Source organism: Sinocyclocheilus rhinocerous, unplaced genomic scaffold (assembly GCF_001515625.1).
Source record: "Sinocyclocheilus rhinocerous isolate Xijiao unplaced genomic scaffold, SAMN03320098_v1.1 scaffold561, whole genome shotgun sequence".
Lineage (NCBI taxonomy): Eukaryota > Metazoa > Chordata > Actinopteri > Cypriniformes > Cyprinidae > Sinocyclocheilus > Sinocyclocheilus rhinocerous.
Window position 1 is genome coordinate 1,522,775 of NW_015641041.1, and position 18,339 is coordinate 1,541,113.

At 36.3% G+C, this 18,339-nt stretch overlaps 1 protein-coding gene across 1 annotated transcript in view; it reads left to right on the forward strand.

Moving 5' to 3' along the window:
* LOC107754377 (plexin-B2-like) overlaps window positions 1-18,339 on the forward strand; it is a 190,075-nt gene that overhangs the window by 80,465 nt on the left and 91,271 nt on the right. Inside the window, 1 exon segment of the mRNA XM_016570792.1 lies at window positions 11,910-12,056. Within this exon segment, the coding sequence (XP_016426278.1) occupies window positions 11,969-12,056 (88 nt within the window). The 5' untranslated portion in view covers window positions 11,910-11,968.

Sequence of the window (18,339 nt, forward strand, 5' to 3'; positions counted from 1 at the left end):
TCTCTCTCTCTCTCTCTCTCTCTCTCTCTCTCTCCTCTTCCTCGCATGCTTGCAGCTGTGTAATTGCATTTTTGGGGGCAGATGCTGGAATGTGGTGAGATGTAGAAATCGTGGCTCCTGATGGCAGCGCTCTCATATCTGAATGCTGGAGAAGAGATTAAATTAATTGGCTTACAGTCTAATGGTGATGTCGTAGATCTCCAGGCAGCCTGGGTCTAAATGATAGAGGCGGAAGAACCCACTGTGGACACTAGGGCTGCACGATAAATCGCATGCGATATTTAATGCGCATCTTGTCAGAAAAGCCGGTTCTGTAATCAGCGGTAAATCTCCATCACGACAAGATGCACGTTAAATATCGCATGCGATTTATCGTGCAGCTCTAGTGGACACTAACATTATGTAAAACCTCCAGAAAAAAAACACACTTTGAAAGAAGTGACAGAAGCCGTGTGATCTCATCGCATGGCATCTTGGGATCTGCATGATTTGTGCGTCCCGTCATGCCCAGACCAGAATGTCCTTTAGCACACATGGCATGTGTGAACTCATTTCACTCCATTTCGTTCCATGTTTTTCAAGAAAAAAAAAAAAAAACACCTTTTGATGTTAAGGCTTGCGCTTAAGTGCCTGAAGTGATTTTTTGTTTGTCAAATTTATAAATAAAACTGAAATAAAAAATAAAAACTATATAGACTTAAATTATTTTTTTACAGTTTTTTTTAACTAAAATCAAAATGAAAAAGAAAAATATACAAATAAACACCATTTCAAAATATGGATAAAAAATATTAATAGTATCTCAGTGATACTAAAATAACACTGGCATATATGATACATCTGCAGAAAATCTAGTCGGTTTTCATAATAACTCTAGCTATCTCATATTTTATTATTTTGCCCGAAACTGGTTAGTTTTACATATTTTCGGGATTTACATATATTTGATGCTTTTTTCCCAACTATCAAAAGTAAATTGACTGAATTTTTCAAGCTTTTTGTTCAAGCTATTGCTAGTTCATGTTTGAAGTAAATTTTTTAGAAAATCTGTTAGATTTATATATTTACAATATATTGTATATTATATATATTAACAAGATATATTTATGAATTACATTTTATAGTTGGATTGGTTTGATGATATTTTATAAATGTATTAACTAGGTCACATTAAAAGAAATAATAGTTTTAAACTTTGGTTGAGTCACTTTTAATAGGTTGAAGTGCTTGTTAATATTTTATAAATTACATAACCTGTGCATTAAAGCTCTATCCATTTTGTTTTTGTATAATTTTGCCAAAAGTCTTTTAGATGTACGTATTTTTACATATTTATATAATTTCACACTGTGTTGAGTCACTTTGGATAGTTTAAATTTTGAAGCGGCTTATTGAAGCCCTGTTTTGCTCATATCTTGTATAATTTCCCCAAAAACTGATATATTTTCATGTATTTACATATTTTAGGTGAGTCACTTTTGATAGCTAGAAGGGCATGTTAATGTTTTCTAAATTATTTTGCACTGCATTCAAGCTGTAGCTAGCTCATATTTCACGATAAATTTGCCGAAACGATGATCCTCATTAATCCGGCATTGAGAGATAATTTTCTTTAAGTGATGAAGCAATTAGCGCGATCTGCAGTTCATTAATAATTAGCAGGGCGAATAAATTAAACGGGAAGACAAATATTTGATATGTCAACCGAAAGTGCAACAGTAAATGAGCGTGTGTGAGAAATAGAAATGGCCATGTGCGCCTGCGACCCGTTTGGCCGCGTTCTCTTGGCTCCAGCCGTCCTCTCATCCATCTTTATCACCCGCCAGACTGTCTCACCTCCAGACGAGGCTGCGCTCATCCGCTGATCTCTCCGACAGTCACCTCCTACACACACACACACACAAACACACACACTTTTAGCCGACATGTATGCGCTTGAGTATTAATTAGTCTTGGAGCTGAGAGACAGAAATGTTATCTACTTCCTGTCTCTCTCTCTCTTTCGGCCGCGGTCTCTTGAGAAGGGGGGCAGTGTTTGCCAGGGTTGTGGAGGGTATCGGTGCCAGCTGTCGGATCTGTGAGTGCCGCCAAGCGCTGATTTCTCTCTGCCCGCACTTACAACCCAGCGTTTGGTTTGTTTATTTATTCATTTGCTTTCAGGAGCCCGGATGTTGGTGAAGTGGGCATCTGTTGCATCTCTCTCGCTCTGCCCTCTACGGTTTGTTTAGGTGCGAAAGGGCTGCTGGGTAATGAAGGCCACGCCCGTTTGGCAGAGCGCTGATGTCCGTCGCTCATCTCTGGGGAGCGGCGGCAAGGTCAGGCGCGGCGGAACGGAAAGAGCTCAGGCGTGCAGTCTGTGCCCGCCGCGTCCAGAGCGTTAAGTATGGATCAGATTCAACACACACACACACTTCTCACTTGTGTGGCTGAATTAGATGCACATAATTATGCATTTTAATTAAGATTTAACTAAATTTGGCGTGTTTTTGTTGCAGTTTCCCTTCACAAAATTCTGTTTATGTAGCTCTTTGTATGCTAATGATTGGCTCTGAAGTCATCTATGGAATTATTTATTTATTTATTTACATAATATTTGCAGATAAACTACTACTAAAACTAACAAATTTAACTTCAGTCTTTGGTTCACTAATTTAACTCACATGAAGCCACTCAAAATATAAGGAATAATTATAAAAGTAAATGTATATTTAATTATTATATTTATTAATAATATTAAATGTTGTTGAACAATATGTATTTTATTTGCTTTTTTCTATTATTTTTTTTTTAACTTTTTTTTTTTAATAAAAATAGATGGAATAAATGTAAAAATAAATTATTTTATATTATTCCTTATGTTAATTAATAATATATCATTTTAGTGAATTAATATTTACTTTAGTTAGATTGTTTATATAAGTATAAGGAATGCATAGGAAATAAATTATTATTTTTATTCTTTATATTTTTATTTTATAAATATTTTATTAAGTGACTGACTTCGTTCATTCATTCATTCACATTTATTTATTTGTTTGTTTGTTAGTAATAATAGTAATAGTAACAAAATAAACAAACAAATAAATAATAATTATGAATAATAATAATAATATAACAATACTATGTATATATTTATCTGATATAGTAATGGTAACAAACTAAATAAACTATAAATAATAATTAATATCCAGAGTAAACATTATTATTATTATTATTATTATTATTACAATAAGCTGTGTACATATGTTTATCTGTTAATTAAAATAGTAACAAAATAAATCCTAATAAATATCCAAAAATTACCTAATTATATTATTTTTATTTATAAATAAACAAATAAATAATAAATATCCATAATATATACAAAATAAACTATTGTTCTTATTATTATCATCATCAAAGGCAACAATAACAACAATAATAATAATAATAGTTATTGTTTGTTTGTTTGCTTGTTCATTTTTAGTGGACTGTATTTATTTGCGTAGCAGTTTATACATTAATGATTGGCTCTGAAGTTGTGTATGGAGAATCACATGCCAGTCAAGCATACTCAGTGTTAGGAGTGTGTTGTGATCACTAACCCATAGCATGAGCCGTGGCAAACTGCTAATTATTCGCGTCTCTCTCTCTCCTGCACTCTCAGTGAACTCTTGTCCTCGGCGAGACCCACATCAGCTGACAGAGCCTCGGCGTGAGTGTGTTTCCAGTAGCTGCCTGTAGTGTTTTGACTGCCTTTGGACTTCCGCCTGCTTTGTAGCAGAAAAGATTTGACTGTTTACGCTCAGTAGCGGAGTAAGAGAGGCCGCCAGACCGCCACCTCCAGGGCCGCATCTGGGGAACGTGATGAGTCCCATGTGGAAACAATGAGAGATTCCATCTCACTGGAAGCTTTTTCGTTAAGGAGATATCCTGACCGATGGGCTGGAATGAAACAGAAACTCTCGCCGAACATTGCGCTGGGAATTTGTTTCCTTGCACACACTCATTCCCACGCAAACTTTCCAAGCAGTGAGTGAGTTTTTCTGCTGCTTGTATAACTGTGAAAGAACATGAACCATCTGCTGGATTTCTGTCCTGGCATACGGCTGAACATTTATTCCATAAATATACGCATAATATGTGGCGTGTTTAGATTTGAGGTTCAATTAGCCAGTGCTGGTTAAAGGCTTTCGAAGATCTTTGCGTTGTAACGTTATTTGAGAAACTTTCAATAAGTCTGTTAACCTTTTGTAGGTGTATTTTACTGTTTATTTTTGTGGTTTTTCTCATATTTAGTTTTAGCTGCATTCCAGATTCAGACTTTCAAATTTAGGGTTTGTTTACATGGCAACAATTGTCCTAAAATTGAACATTTTTCTTTTGCATTTGGAAGTTTTGCTTACAGAAGACAACGTTGTCAAAATTCACACGGATTCGCAAAAATGACTAAAAACGCTGTTTTATCATGCCAGGCCAGTAGATGGCGATGTCACTTTGTAAAGAAACACTAGTGAACATGAAATATGCACGCGGATAATGTTTTCATACATTTGCATTTTCGTAGTTTACATGAAGACAATAGCGGTGTCGTGTTCAAATACTTGCACTTTGAAACCCGTTTTTAGACTTTTTTAGACAGTTTTTAGTTAAAAACGGTGTCGTGAAAAAACCTGCTTAAATGATGAAAGTCCATCATAGAAATATGAATTAGTATATTAAAAAAATTATTATAATCTAATCCGTCAGTCAACAGGTAACTTTATTAAGAACTGCAACATAATACTTGTAGTTAAACTACCAGTAAAATTAACAACTTTTACTTCAGTAGAAAATGTAAACACTAAAAATTTTCCAGGATGTAATTTTCTGCAGAACTCATTTATTTATTTGTTTGTTTGTTTATTAGTTATTGAATAAGCATTGATTTTTAATGTATGAAATATATAAATACATAAATATAAAAATAATTTATTCTATTTTGTTTAATATGTATGTATTTATTTATTTATAACTGTTATTGAATAAGCATTTATTTATCAAATAAATGAATATATAAATACATAAATATACAAATAAATTATTCTATTTGTTTAATATTTATTTATTTATTATTTTTTGTTATTGAATAAATACTTTATTTATGAAATATATGAATAAATAAATAAATATAAAATAAAATAAATTATTCTATTTTATTTTTATTCCTAATATTTATTAATTAATTATTTTTTTAAATAAAATTTAATACATTTAAATTAAACAAATGTTTTATTGATTGATTGCACTATTTTCAGTATACTTTGCCAGTAACACACATGAAGGTAAGGTGAACTGAGAAAATGTTATATATGAAATAAATTTAACATTTTTTTTATTACTGAATTTCTGAAATATTTTATAAGGATTGTAAATTCACCTGCCAGTAGCAGGTGTTGCAAAGTTAATTTTAGATTCTGTGAAGACTCTGCTTCATCTGAAGTGTTACCAGAGTGTTATTTTCTATTGTGCTGTATAGATCAGAATAGAGGGGTTTCTATCTGTGATAGCACAGACTTTCCGGCAGTGCCGTTTTAGCACCATGTGTCTCTGCTCAGCCATTCACCTCACAAACCTTTGGTGTTTGAACCCAGTGTTGAATCTCACATCACCTCGGCATCAATGGCCGGCGTTTCCTCAGGTAAAAACAAACAAATGAGAAACAGGCCAGAATCTGGACTTATGTGTCTTGTTATGTTCCCTTCTGAGACCAAAACTATCTTTATGTTGGCAGTTTCAGAGTAAACCAAGCAGGAACATTGTTTGAGGGATGTCTCGCTGACAGCATCAAACCTCTGGCTTTACTCGCATGGACACTAACACGCGTCTCCACCTCAGCTACACACTACAGCTGAATCCTAATTCATAAACCAGCACTCAAACAGTATGCGAGGTTAGCACATCTCAAGTCATAGTATATTGAAAACTAGTGCGCTAAAGGTTTCCAGTGTTTTCCTTGGGGATTCAGATTCCATTTCCTAAATGGGTCTGTTAATGATTTTTGTAGTGCTTTTGAGGTAGAAATATTTGTAAACAAGAAGTTTGATTCCTTTGCGAAATAATGGGATAATTTCCCATCAACTACAAGAACAATCAGCAAACTGATCTACATCTCATGAGACTTAGGCTACGTCCACACGAAGCCAGAGCTTTCCCTATCCGATCTTTTTTTTCCCCTTGTCTCAAGAAATATCTGCGTCCACACGAAACCGACACAAAACTATGTAGTATACATGCCAGACCAGCATGTGGCGCTGTAATTGTGCCACAGAGATACACTAAAAATGGAGAAGAAGACTTGGACTAAGCGCATAAACCTTGCGCGCGGTATACAAACGAACATGTAACAATACATGTATTAATCTGTGTTAATGTTAGTTAATAAAAAGACAATTGTTCAGTGTTTGTTCATGTTTTTGTTGCTGTTACGTGACGTAGCGGTGTCTGACTAGGGGCGAGACGTGGGCTGATGATGTCATCGTTTCAGAAAATATACGGATTCGCTGTCCACACGAAAATGCAAGGGCTGCGTTTTCAGATTTATCCTCTGGGACCCGGTTTAAAAAAATATCGGTTTCACTCTCCCAAAACGCCGGATCCGTCTGGACGAAACGCCTATACGATACAAAATGTGTGCGTATACAGCTAAACGCGTCTTCGTGTGGACGGGGCCTTAAGAACAAAACACAGTAAGCTGCAAGATATGTGTTTATTTCAACTGAAAAGAAATGTCTATAACTATACTGGTTGTGCTGTATGTTTGATTCACTAAGAAGAGCTGGTTCATAAGAATCATTTCTTGGAATCATATGGTCTGCACTGTTTCTGCTTTGTCTTTGGTTCACTAGCAAGAACCAGTTCAAAAGAGTCATTTGTTTGGGAACTATTTAGTCTGCACTATGTGTGCTGTATGTGTTTGGGTGACTAACATAAAATGGTTTAAAAAGCCATTTGTTTGGGGATCATTTGATCTGAACTTTTTGTGCTGTACTGAATGTGTTTGATTCACTAACAAATATTGGTTTAAAGCAGTGGTCACCAACCTTTTTAGGTGATAAAGATCTACCGATCTATCGCGATCGACGGGTTGGCGACCACTGGTTTAAAGGATTTGTTTGTCTGGGAATCATTTGGTTTGCACTGTTTGCGCTGTATATGTTTGATTCATTAACAAAATGGGTTCAAACAAGTAATTTTTGGGAAATTCTTTGGTCTGAACTGTCTGTGCTGTAATCATTTGATTCACTAACAAGAACCAGTTTGCGAGTCTTTTGCTCTTTTGCTTTATGTGTTTGATTCACTAGCAAAATTGGTTCAAAAGAATCAGTTGTTTGGGAATCATTAGGTCTGCTCTGTTTGGGCTGTATCTGTTTGATTCACCAGCAAGAACGGGTTTATAAGAGTTATTTGTTTAGATGAAGGAAAGTGAAGTGGATTCAAGACCGAAGAGTTTTTTTTAGTGTTGTTGAAAAAACAGCATATATGCTGGTTAGGTATGTTTTGAAGCATGGCAGCTGGTTTAAGCTGGTCCTTAGTTGGTCCTGAGCTGGTTATAAGCTGGTCCTAAGCAGCTAGCTCCTGTTCAGAACCAGCTCGTGACCAACTAAGGACCAGCTTAAACCAGCTCAAACCAGCTGCCATGCTTCAAAACATACCTAACCAGCATATGCTGTTTTTTCAACAGGGGAATTTAGCTAGATGCTAATGCTTACATACAAACACAACATGGGGGTCTGAGATATCAAATGTATTATGCTGTGGCAGTATGTACTAATATTGGTGTACTGCAGGAGTTTTTAGCAGGGGGTCCGCAATGGTATCACAGGGGTCCGTCAATGATTAAACAGAAATACAATATTAAATTAACTTCAACCAAATGCTAAATCTTGCATCTCGTCTACCACATTAAAATGTATGAATTCAAAATAAAATTTACACGTCTGTACATCAATACTGATTATTTGAATGACTTTGCTATGTTAGCATCATAGCAAAGTATCCAAATATGCTACTATACATATGATATTATCAACCCAGTCTCATAAAAATACGTACCTCTGCGTACATTTCTGCAACACCGTTTTTTATAGGTCAGGCTTGAAATCTAATCAGTTTTATGCAATATATACTTAATAAATACTCAAAAGTATGTGTGAATTGTCTGTTTTTGAGGTTTAACCTGGTAGTTTTGAGTTTGAATATGATCCTGGTTTTGTAATATAACAGCAGGGGTGTGGACTCGAGTCACTTGACTCGAGACTCGACTCGGACTCGAGTCCCAAATTTGATGACTACAGCAATATTTACTCATGACCTTCAGAAAGCATATTCATGTGGCAGCTGCCGTTTTGTCACATGAAAACTTGATTGTTTTAAAGTTTGATAGATTTTGACGGAGTCTGACGTGCGTCTTTCCGGCAGAGCTGAAAGGAAACATCTAGCGAGAAGATGCCTTTTGCTGTCTTCTGTCATTCTCTGTCACCCACATTCATCCCGTCTGTGGTATAAAAACGCTGTCTCTTCGCTGAGAAATGTCTGCGTGTTGCCGTCTGGTGTAACTCTGTGTCCTCTGAGCTCTGGAGATTCGGGGATATGTGTGTTGAAGGAAGGAGAAAAGAAATGGCTTTCATTTCTTTTGTCTTCAAATGAAATTCTCCTGACTTTTCCCTCCTCTCTGACACGCTGATTAATTCCAGCATGTTGTCTCTTTATATTAGGGCATGAGCGGACCGGACCGCGGCTAAGCAAACCAATCTCATCCTGTTGCCATGGGAGCGCTTTCCTCGCACCGTTGGTAGCTAGAGCTTGGCCCATCACCAGATCGAACGCGTACCAACTTCCTGTTCCTTCTATGAGGGCTGTGAAAGAGCTCAGATGGAGCATTTCGCTCAGACTCTGGTCTACTTGTAGTTTATATACAGCAGTATTATTATAGTTAACTAAAACGTTTAAAAAATGTTACTTGAAATAAAATAAATGTTAACTGAATTAAAAATCAGATATGAAAAAAACTATTTTATTTCAGCTAGTTGTCAAGGCACCAAGGCAACATTTCTCATTTTCATTTAGTTTAACTTTATGTAGTAAAATAACTAAAACTAAAACTGAAATAAAAATGTATAATAATAAAAAAAATATAGAATTGTTTAAAAAAATAAATAAAATTGAAAAAAAAAAACACAAAATTAAAAACTGGAAATAAAAAAATAAAAACTAAGTATCTCTGTGATACTAAAATTAAAGTGGTGCATTGCTGCCACATGCATATTATTTTTTATACTCAATTATGTCCTAATAACGAGATATGTCATTTAAATAAAATATACCTTGTTATTATGAGAAAATATTTTGTTTAAACAACATAATATCTTGGTATTATGAGAAAATGTCATTTAAATGTTATTACGAGAAAATATTTTGTTTTAACTGCATAAATCTCGTTATTATGAGAAAATATATTGTTTTAAAAAGAAAATGACGTTTTAACAACATAGCATCTCGTTATTACGAGAAAATATATTTTAACAACATAATGTCTCATTATTACAAGAAAATATTTCATTTAAATGACATAGCATCTCACAAGAAATTATGTTGTTTTATTGACAAAATATTATTAGAAAACGTCGTTTTAACAAGAAAAATGTCATTTTAACAACATAGCATCATTTTAATGACATAACATCTCATTATTACAAGAAAATATTGTTTAAATGACATAACATCTCATTATTATGACATAAGTGAGTGGAAAAAAAATATGTACTGTATGTGGCAGCAATGCACCACCGTATAAAACAACACTAATATACAGTATGTTGTGATATTTCTTATGGGCAGGTGCAGAAAAAAGAATTGTATAATTGTTTAATTTGACAAATTATTTTAGTGTCTTCAAACAATCCTTCATAATGCTTTTGCCCTATTAAAGGTACTTTAAGGAATGGCTTTAATGTCACGGATAAAGCGTCTCCACCACCTGATAGACATCGCTGAAATAGGTGTGTCGAGACATCAGATCCGTCTCTGTGACCGATCAAGATGCTGTGAGCAGATGATAAAAAAGATTTTGGGAGTGGCCAGAAGTCTTAGCCAATCAGAAACTGGCTCTGCCTGTCAATCATGTTGCATGTTCATGATTAGAATGGCAATTCTTAAGGAATTTAACCATTCAGGTTCTATTAATGAGTCTTGTAGTATTTTGAGGAAGAAATATTTTGGAAACGAAGTGTGATTTCATTGCAAAATGATATAAAATAATTTCCTGTCAACTACATTAATAGTCATGAGGTACACAATGATTTAAGTCTCAAAGTCTTAAGTACAAAACTGTCAGTTGTAAGATGTACAGTATCTCACAGAAGTGAGTACACCCCTCACATTTTTGTAAATATTTTATTATATCTTTTCATGTGACAACACTGAAGAAATTACACTTTGCTACAATGTAAAGTAGTGAGTGTACAGCTTGTATAACAGTGTAAATTAATGCGCACCGATCACACACCTGAAGTGCACAAACAGATAGCCTTCTCAGACAGCAGGTGAATACCAATGGCTCCCTTGACCAGTATCCTTGTAAGCACAGTCGGTTGTTTTAAGTGAATGTAAACAGTAAAGAAAATATCGAGTGAAATTAGACAAACTTCAAGGGGGGCGGCTGTCCTAAAAGTTTGAAAACCCCTGGCGTAGGCTAAAAGAAGATTGCCAAGACCCTGAAACTGAGCTGCAGCACAGTGGCCAAGACCATACAGCGCTTTAACAGGACAGGTTCCACTCAGAACAGGTTCCACTCAGAACAGGCCTACAACTGGCAATCAGTTGGTCTACACTGGTTACACTGTATGTGATTTGGAGTCAATTGTTTTGGAATCCTTTGGTCTGCATTGGTTGTGCTGAATAATATTTGTCTGATTTACTAACAAGAACTGGTTAATAATAGTTATTTGTTCAGGAATCATTTGGTCTGAACCTTTTTGTGCTGTATGTGTTTAGACCATAGACTGTAAAAAAACATGGACGTAGTGTCCGTGACCTCACCCGTAGGTTTCTAAAGAGTGTTTTTGAAGCTCAAAGTGGGCCATCGCCATCTTGGCAGCGCGTCACTCCCGGATAATCGAAAATGGGCAAAGAGGCGGGAGCTGGTTGCTGAAACCACGCCCACCTAGCTCGACGCCGGTGACAGCAGCGGCAATCCACCTGCAATCCACACCCTTAATTATGCAGAACTTTAAGGCTTAATATAATTTAAACAGATGACTTATAAAAAAATTCGCCCCCCTCACAGTTGTGAGTGAAATTAGACAAACTTCAAGGGGGGCGGCTGTCCTAAAAGTTTGAAAACCCCTGGCGTAGGCTAAAAGAAGATTGCCAAGACCCTGAAACTGAGCTGCAGCACGGTGGCCAAGACCATACAGCGGTTTAACAGGACAGGTTCCAAATCATTTTTTGAACCAGGCTGTAAACATGTTTTTTTCTGCTGTAAAGTTGGGCATTTTAACATGGGGAGTCTATGGGATTGACTCCCTTTTGCAGCCAGCCTCTAGCGGTCAGTTGACGAATTACAGTTTAAGTCACTTCCGTGTTGGCTTCACGAGAGAGAGCGGGAGGTTGCCTCTTGGTTTAGACTCACTTCAGAAAAAAGTTTTAAAAAATCATTTTGTCAGGAATCATTTGGTCTGCATGTTTTCTTTTGGTTCACTTTAAAGAACTGGCTTGTAAGAGTCATTTGTTCTGGAATCATTTGGTTTACACTGGATGCACTGAATGTTTTTAATTCAGTAAAATCATGTTTGAGCTACGTTTGAACAAAATAGCCTACATCGGTGGCCTGTGTGTAGCTTATAGCTCTAATATATTTTCCTTTTTATTTTTGTCGTTTTGGTCAACAGATATCTTGAGACTAAACGATAGGAAGACAAGACAAGAGAACAGGGCCGGAAGACAACACATGCTGGATACAAATTCACCTCCACCTGAGCTCTGTATTAATGCGCCAAGTTGCATCAACCCTTTACAACACCGCAAACAACCTGCAGGTAAACTATGAGCTAGCCTATACTCTCAGTTTTTTTCCAAGAATTATCATTGCCCATCGTGATTTAGGCTATTGTTCCTAATTTCATTTTTCAGTGAACATTTTTGTCTTTCTATCTTTATAAATGCAGTAAACCACTCAAGGTTGCACATCACACAGTTAAAGGAGTAGTTCACCTAAAAATGAAATTTTGCTTAAAATGTGCTCACCCTCAGGCCATTGAGCATGTAGATCAGTTTGTTTCTTCATCAGAACAGATTTGGAGAAATGTAGCATTCCATCACTTGCTCACCAGTGGATCCTCTGCAGTGAATAGGTGCCGTCAGAATGAGAGTCCAAACAGCTGATAAAAACATCACAATAATCTACAAGTAATCCATACAACTACATTTCTCCAAATCTGTTCCGATGAAGAAACAAACTCATCTACATGCTCGATGGCCTGAGGGCGAGTGCATTTTCAGCAAATGTTCATTTTTGCATGAATGGTAAAATCACTGTAATGCTCAGCCTCAGGTGGCTTATTGGTTTATTCTGACCCGCCCGTTACCATCTGGCCCGTGGCCCCGTGATGCCATCTCCTCTGGTGTTGTATCGGAGATGCCCATCGACGTGCCCCTCTTAATCAGTGCACCTGTCCAAACAGATGTCCACGAGGATTTTGTTTATTGATCGCGTGTGCCGCTCGATCTCCTTGATGGGATTCACAGGATGAACTCCTGGGGTCTCAGAGAGGAAATGAGAAATCGTTCTTCCTCATATAATTTGTTTTTTTTAATATCTGATAAGCTTGCATGTGCAGGCTTTGTGTTTTATTTGTGCGGATCAGGGCTGACTCAGGCTAGGCTCCGCAGCTGTTTCTCAGGTACAGTCCAGCAGCCTTGAGCGAGAGGAACGAGAGCAGCATTGACAAAACGCTTCAGACGCCTTGTGAGAGTGAAATCTGTCTGTTTGCTTCCGTACACTGTGTATTCCGGGTCTCAAGGTGATGCACCTCTCGGCCGTCTAGAGTGATTCTGTCAGGAAGCACACTGTCTTCAGGCGATGGCTTATTAGTTTGGAGGTGGGACTCTCGTTTTGAGCTCTGGGTTCAGTGGTTAAAGTCAGCATGAAACCGCATATGCAACCCATTTTATTCTTGTAGTGTGATGTATTTCTGATACAATATGTAGGATAGGACTTCATTAGGTTCTTTAGGAATTGATTTGATGGTGGAAAGTGGGCATTTCACATAAGAATGGAGTCAGAGTGAGTTTGTAGTGATAAAAAACATTTAAGAAAGCTTTTTAGCCATAATCTCTTTAACGAAATTATTGACGAAACAATCAATGCATTTAATAACTATAATTAAAAGATTTTAATTAAAATATTCTATTGACAGCGATATGATGACAAAAAGTAACAAGATGTGTTAATGTTAATTACTGTTATTTAAAAGCCGCAATTAGTTACTGCTAATTAAAACAATGATTTAAGAAAGAAGAAAAATGTTTAATCATTTATTCATAATTTTTTAACATATAATTGTGACAAGCATATAGTGCGTTTGTATATATAAACAAGCATATACTTTCTTTGAGATGTACATTAATAAATGTTATATATATTATATTATTTTATTTCATTTTTTGTCTACACTTTTAATATTAATAATACTTATTTTTGTTGTTAAGGTTTAAAATGTTCAAAACTTGGTTAAGGTTTGGTTAAACTGTTTGGAAGTTTGATTAAGCTTTAGTTTGTTCAAGTTTAAGACACATTAATGACATTCTGTCAGTGTAAAATAGGCTAAAATTAATGTGTGATGACAAAATATTGACTCAATTTAAATTACATGGTTTCAAAACTATAAAAAATAAAAATCTGGAAAAATAAACGTGAAGGCTAAAGGTCAATTCAATTTTTGTTCTTTATTTCTTTATTTGCAGTGTTTAATTATTGTAGTACCATTTTTGCATTAATGATAAACAGCTGTAAATGACCTCATTATCTAGTGGTAAGATTAAAGAAAGATTCAGAAACATTATTTTTCACTATCCAGTCAAGTCACACATCTCATTATGTAAGTTAAATGGGTTGCAAATGTCAATTGACGCTCACTTTAGATAATGAGTAGCTTGACAAACTGCAGTTTTAAAGTATCTTCCCCAGCACTCTCTCCACCGGCGTCAGGAGTGGAAAGTGCACATGAGGAGAAACAGAAGCATGCAGTCATTTGAACAAGAGGTGGTCTGAATCACTCCAAAACGACTGTCCTTTGCAGCGTATTCACTTAGCTTTGAGTTCAACTAAAGAGAGGACAGCCGTTTAATTAGCAGTGTTTGTTTTAAAAATGGTAAATGATTATCTGTGTGCTGGAGGCATTCAGGTCTGCCGTTTTTCTGCTGGCCTTCAGGACGGGACGATGATTGAATGTGTAGAGCCGGTAGCACACACACACACGTTTAGCTTGATCCCTGCTAATCTTGTCAGCCATCAATATGTTTGGTCAGTGCAGGTATCAGCGATTGATTTTTCTTCTCGGGTTCAATGCGATTCAGAGTGAAAAACCAACGGCTCCATCTCTACTCTTATTCATCATGTCCTTGTTTCTCCTTCCCTCTCATCAGATCTTCTCCTCTCTTCTTGTTCTTCTCTCACCTCACCCTGATCTGAGTTCAAGCCCGTTGAGATTTAGCATTAACATGCTTCTTTGTGTGAAGTTCGGAGGATGTTCTCAAACCTCTTGTACTTGTCTGGGCTTTTGGCCTGTTTTTAGCAGTTCTCGCTATGCCAAGCATCAATATCACTGTTTCTCTTTCTTATTGTTCAAATCCCTAACACTATTAAAATTTTGTGCTACAGTCACAGATGATTCCTCAAATCTCGCTGCTGTGGGAACTGAACTGAGAATGCTTTTTAAATTTCAGTTCAGTTTGAACTATTGGAGAAATGTTTAACAGATGGATGGATGGCTAGATTGTTACATTGTTGGATGGATGGTTAGGTGGTTAGATTGCTAGATTGTTAGAAGGTTAGAAGGTTTGTCGCCGTTGTCCTGTGACTGCAGTCGCATCATCCAGGTGGATGCTGCACACTGGTGGTGGTTGAGGAGAGATGAATGGATGAATGTTTAGATGGATGGATGGATGGTTAGATGATTAGATGGTTAGAAGGTTGGATGCATGGATGAAGTGAATGGATAGATAGTTGTTAGATAGTTGGATGTGTGGTTAAGTGGTTAGATTGTTAGACGGATGGGTGGATGGTTAGATTGTTGGATGGATGGATGGTTAGATGGATGGATGGTCAGATGGATGGATGGATGATGGTTAAATAGTTAAATGGATGGGTGGATGTTTGATGGATGGATGGTTAGATTGTTAGATGGTTGGATGGATGGATGATGGCTAGGTAGTTGGATAGGTGGATGTTTGATGGTTGGATGAATGGAGGGATAGATGGTTAGATGGATGGTTAGAAGGTTAGATGAATGGATTAATAGATGGATAGATGGTTAGATGAACATTGTTGTGATTTTTGGGGTAGTTGCTATGGTGGTTGCTAGGGTGTTGTTGTGCAGTTACTAGGGTATTCGTGGGTTGGTTCTAAATGGTTTCTAAGGCATTGCTAGGCAGCTGAGAAGGTGTTTTCCAAATGATGGATAGGGTATTTTTTTTTCCTAACTTCAATGAAACAATCTTAAAAATAAAAAAAGTTCAACGTCGTCTTATGAAGAACCATTTTCCATTATAAAGAAACATTTGTGAAATGGATATTAAAGATTCTTCATGGAACCATCAAATATAATAAAGAACTTTTTGAGAAAAGTTTAAGGAAAAAATGGTTATTTTAAGAACTGTTCCTTCAAAGGTTCTTTGGGGAACCCAAAGTGGCTGTTCTATGGCATCACTGCAAAAAACCACTTTTGGAAACTTTATTTTTAAAAGTGATAGCAACTTCAGAACAATGTCCTTTGGTACTATAGAAACGTCAGAAGGTTCTTATTCATCAAGCTAAAAAAATCATCTTGAGACTTTATTTTTTAGAGTTGAGTTCATAAATCTTCACTAACATGTTGTATAAATGGACTCATTTGGCAGGAACGGACAGCTGTGAGTGTCTGAACACATTTTTTCCTTCCTTTCTCTGATCTTCTGTGCACAGGTTAATAAAGAGATGACAGGAATGGCTGGATGCCTCATTGATTAGCAATAAACAAGGTTTGTTCAAATCAACTCACGTTGCTTAAAAATATACATTCTCAGGTCTAGACTAAACTTTATGAAAGTGTAGATGTAAGCTGAGCTGTAACTCTAACAAGCTTGGAGATTAATTGATATGATCTTCATCAGTTTGATAACTGAACTCTGAATATGAATCACAGTCCAACATTCGTGATGAATGAATTCATCATGGTGAGTCGTGGAACAAATAGCGAAGAAACGTTTAATCGTCGTTTATCAGTGTGGTTCGCTTCAGTTTGTTTTAGAGTGTTTGGTTTCAGGTTTAAGGGACTGACAAACCTTTAATGTGCTGGTAAAATGAAGCAAGTAAAGCTTCAGTAGGTTCCGTCATGCTGCTGTCGCGCCCCACAGAGAGACACACAGAGACGGAGTGAGACAGACAGTGAGAGTCCTTTTGGGCCACAGTGTGTGATCAAATATATCCCCATCTTCACACCTCATAAAACTCTATTATGTCGCTTTCAGACTCCAAAACCAACGAGAGGAAATGGCTGCTTGTCAGAGATGGCAGAGCTTTATTGGAAATGTTTCTGCTGGGTAAAATCCTCGGGAGAGCGTTTGATTGCGGGACATGCTGTTTCTGACTGTGAAAGCAGGTAGCTCATCTGAGGTCCGCTTATAGCTTATTCAGGCCACTTACAGTGGAAGAGAGAGCGTCTGATCGACACTGACCAACAGCGCTTTGCTTTCTTATGTGTTGTTCAGAGGCAGGTATATCTGAAATTGGTGATGCCACAATAGACCAGCACGCAACAAGTACCAGTTCTTTCACAGAATACGAGTCCAATGCAGTTTTGCTTATGAATATCTAGTTTATTTGCTATGAGAAGTCTCACAAATTGATTATATAATTAATAATTATATATACGATAAGCGGATTAATTATTGTATATACACATAAATGGCCAAAATTAAAATTAAAATTCTATGCTAGTAAGTAAATAAGTAATAATAATAATAATAATAATACAAAATAAAAAATCTATTTATTTGTTGTTGTTTTTTTGTGTTAGGAGAAATTAAATTTACTATATTTTAAACAGGCCTAAATGTCAGGTTGGTTCAAACTGGTAATTCTTGAGTTTGTGAATCTTTTGAATGCTTCATTAAAAAGAAACGATTCATAAGAATCATTTGCTCATGAATCAGACTACACTGGTGACACTGTATGAAACACAAGAGACGAGAAAGAAAAAATTGTTTATAAACGGTCACAATTACAGTTCAAATTTTTTTCATAAAGATTATAACAAGTTATAATAATAATATAAAATGCACATTACAATTTATCACTTGTTTTTATATATATATATATATATATATATGTACGTCCTGAGCGTCCTGAGTCTGACTCCCTGAAATCCCGTGAAGCAGCCAATCAGATCGAAGCTTGTGATTCTAGTGAACTCTTTGCATTTTTTTGCATCAGCCGGCATGTGGGCGTCTGAATCCCGGGCTTGTTCAGATCTGGTTATGGCTGGAGGAAAGCCTCTTTGCTCTTTCAGCAGACAGCATGAGGGCTTTGATATGGACTTTGCTGAGAGCCTCAGGTCTGTGGATTGTTCTGAGGAGGTGCAGAAATCACAGATGACCAGCGCTGGAGTAGATGATGAGAACCAACTCTTTCTCACGCTGATCAGAAGGCAGCAGGAGTGGGCTTTGGAGAACAGGGCAGGAATGGGCTTTGGAGAACAAGCACCAGTGCTGTTAAATGTGACACCAGCATTTAGATCTGTTCATGCTGGCCAGATCTCCAGATCCATGCTTAGGAGGATAGAGATATGAAAAATATGGAAACCTCCACTATGTAAGGGAATAGAATTGCACCCCGTATTAAATCTATATAGAATGCTACAGTAGCCCTACAAAGTAACAAAATATAAAAATCTTTGTCATTATTTTATCTTTGTTATTAAAAAATAAGAACAAAGATACACATTACAAATAAACATAATATACAAATAAAACAAACAGTGCTTTATTTTTCAGGTGCAGTAGGTGTATTTAGCAGTAGCATTCAAGAAATTAAATGAACAAATATAAAAATAAAACACTATA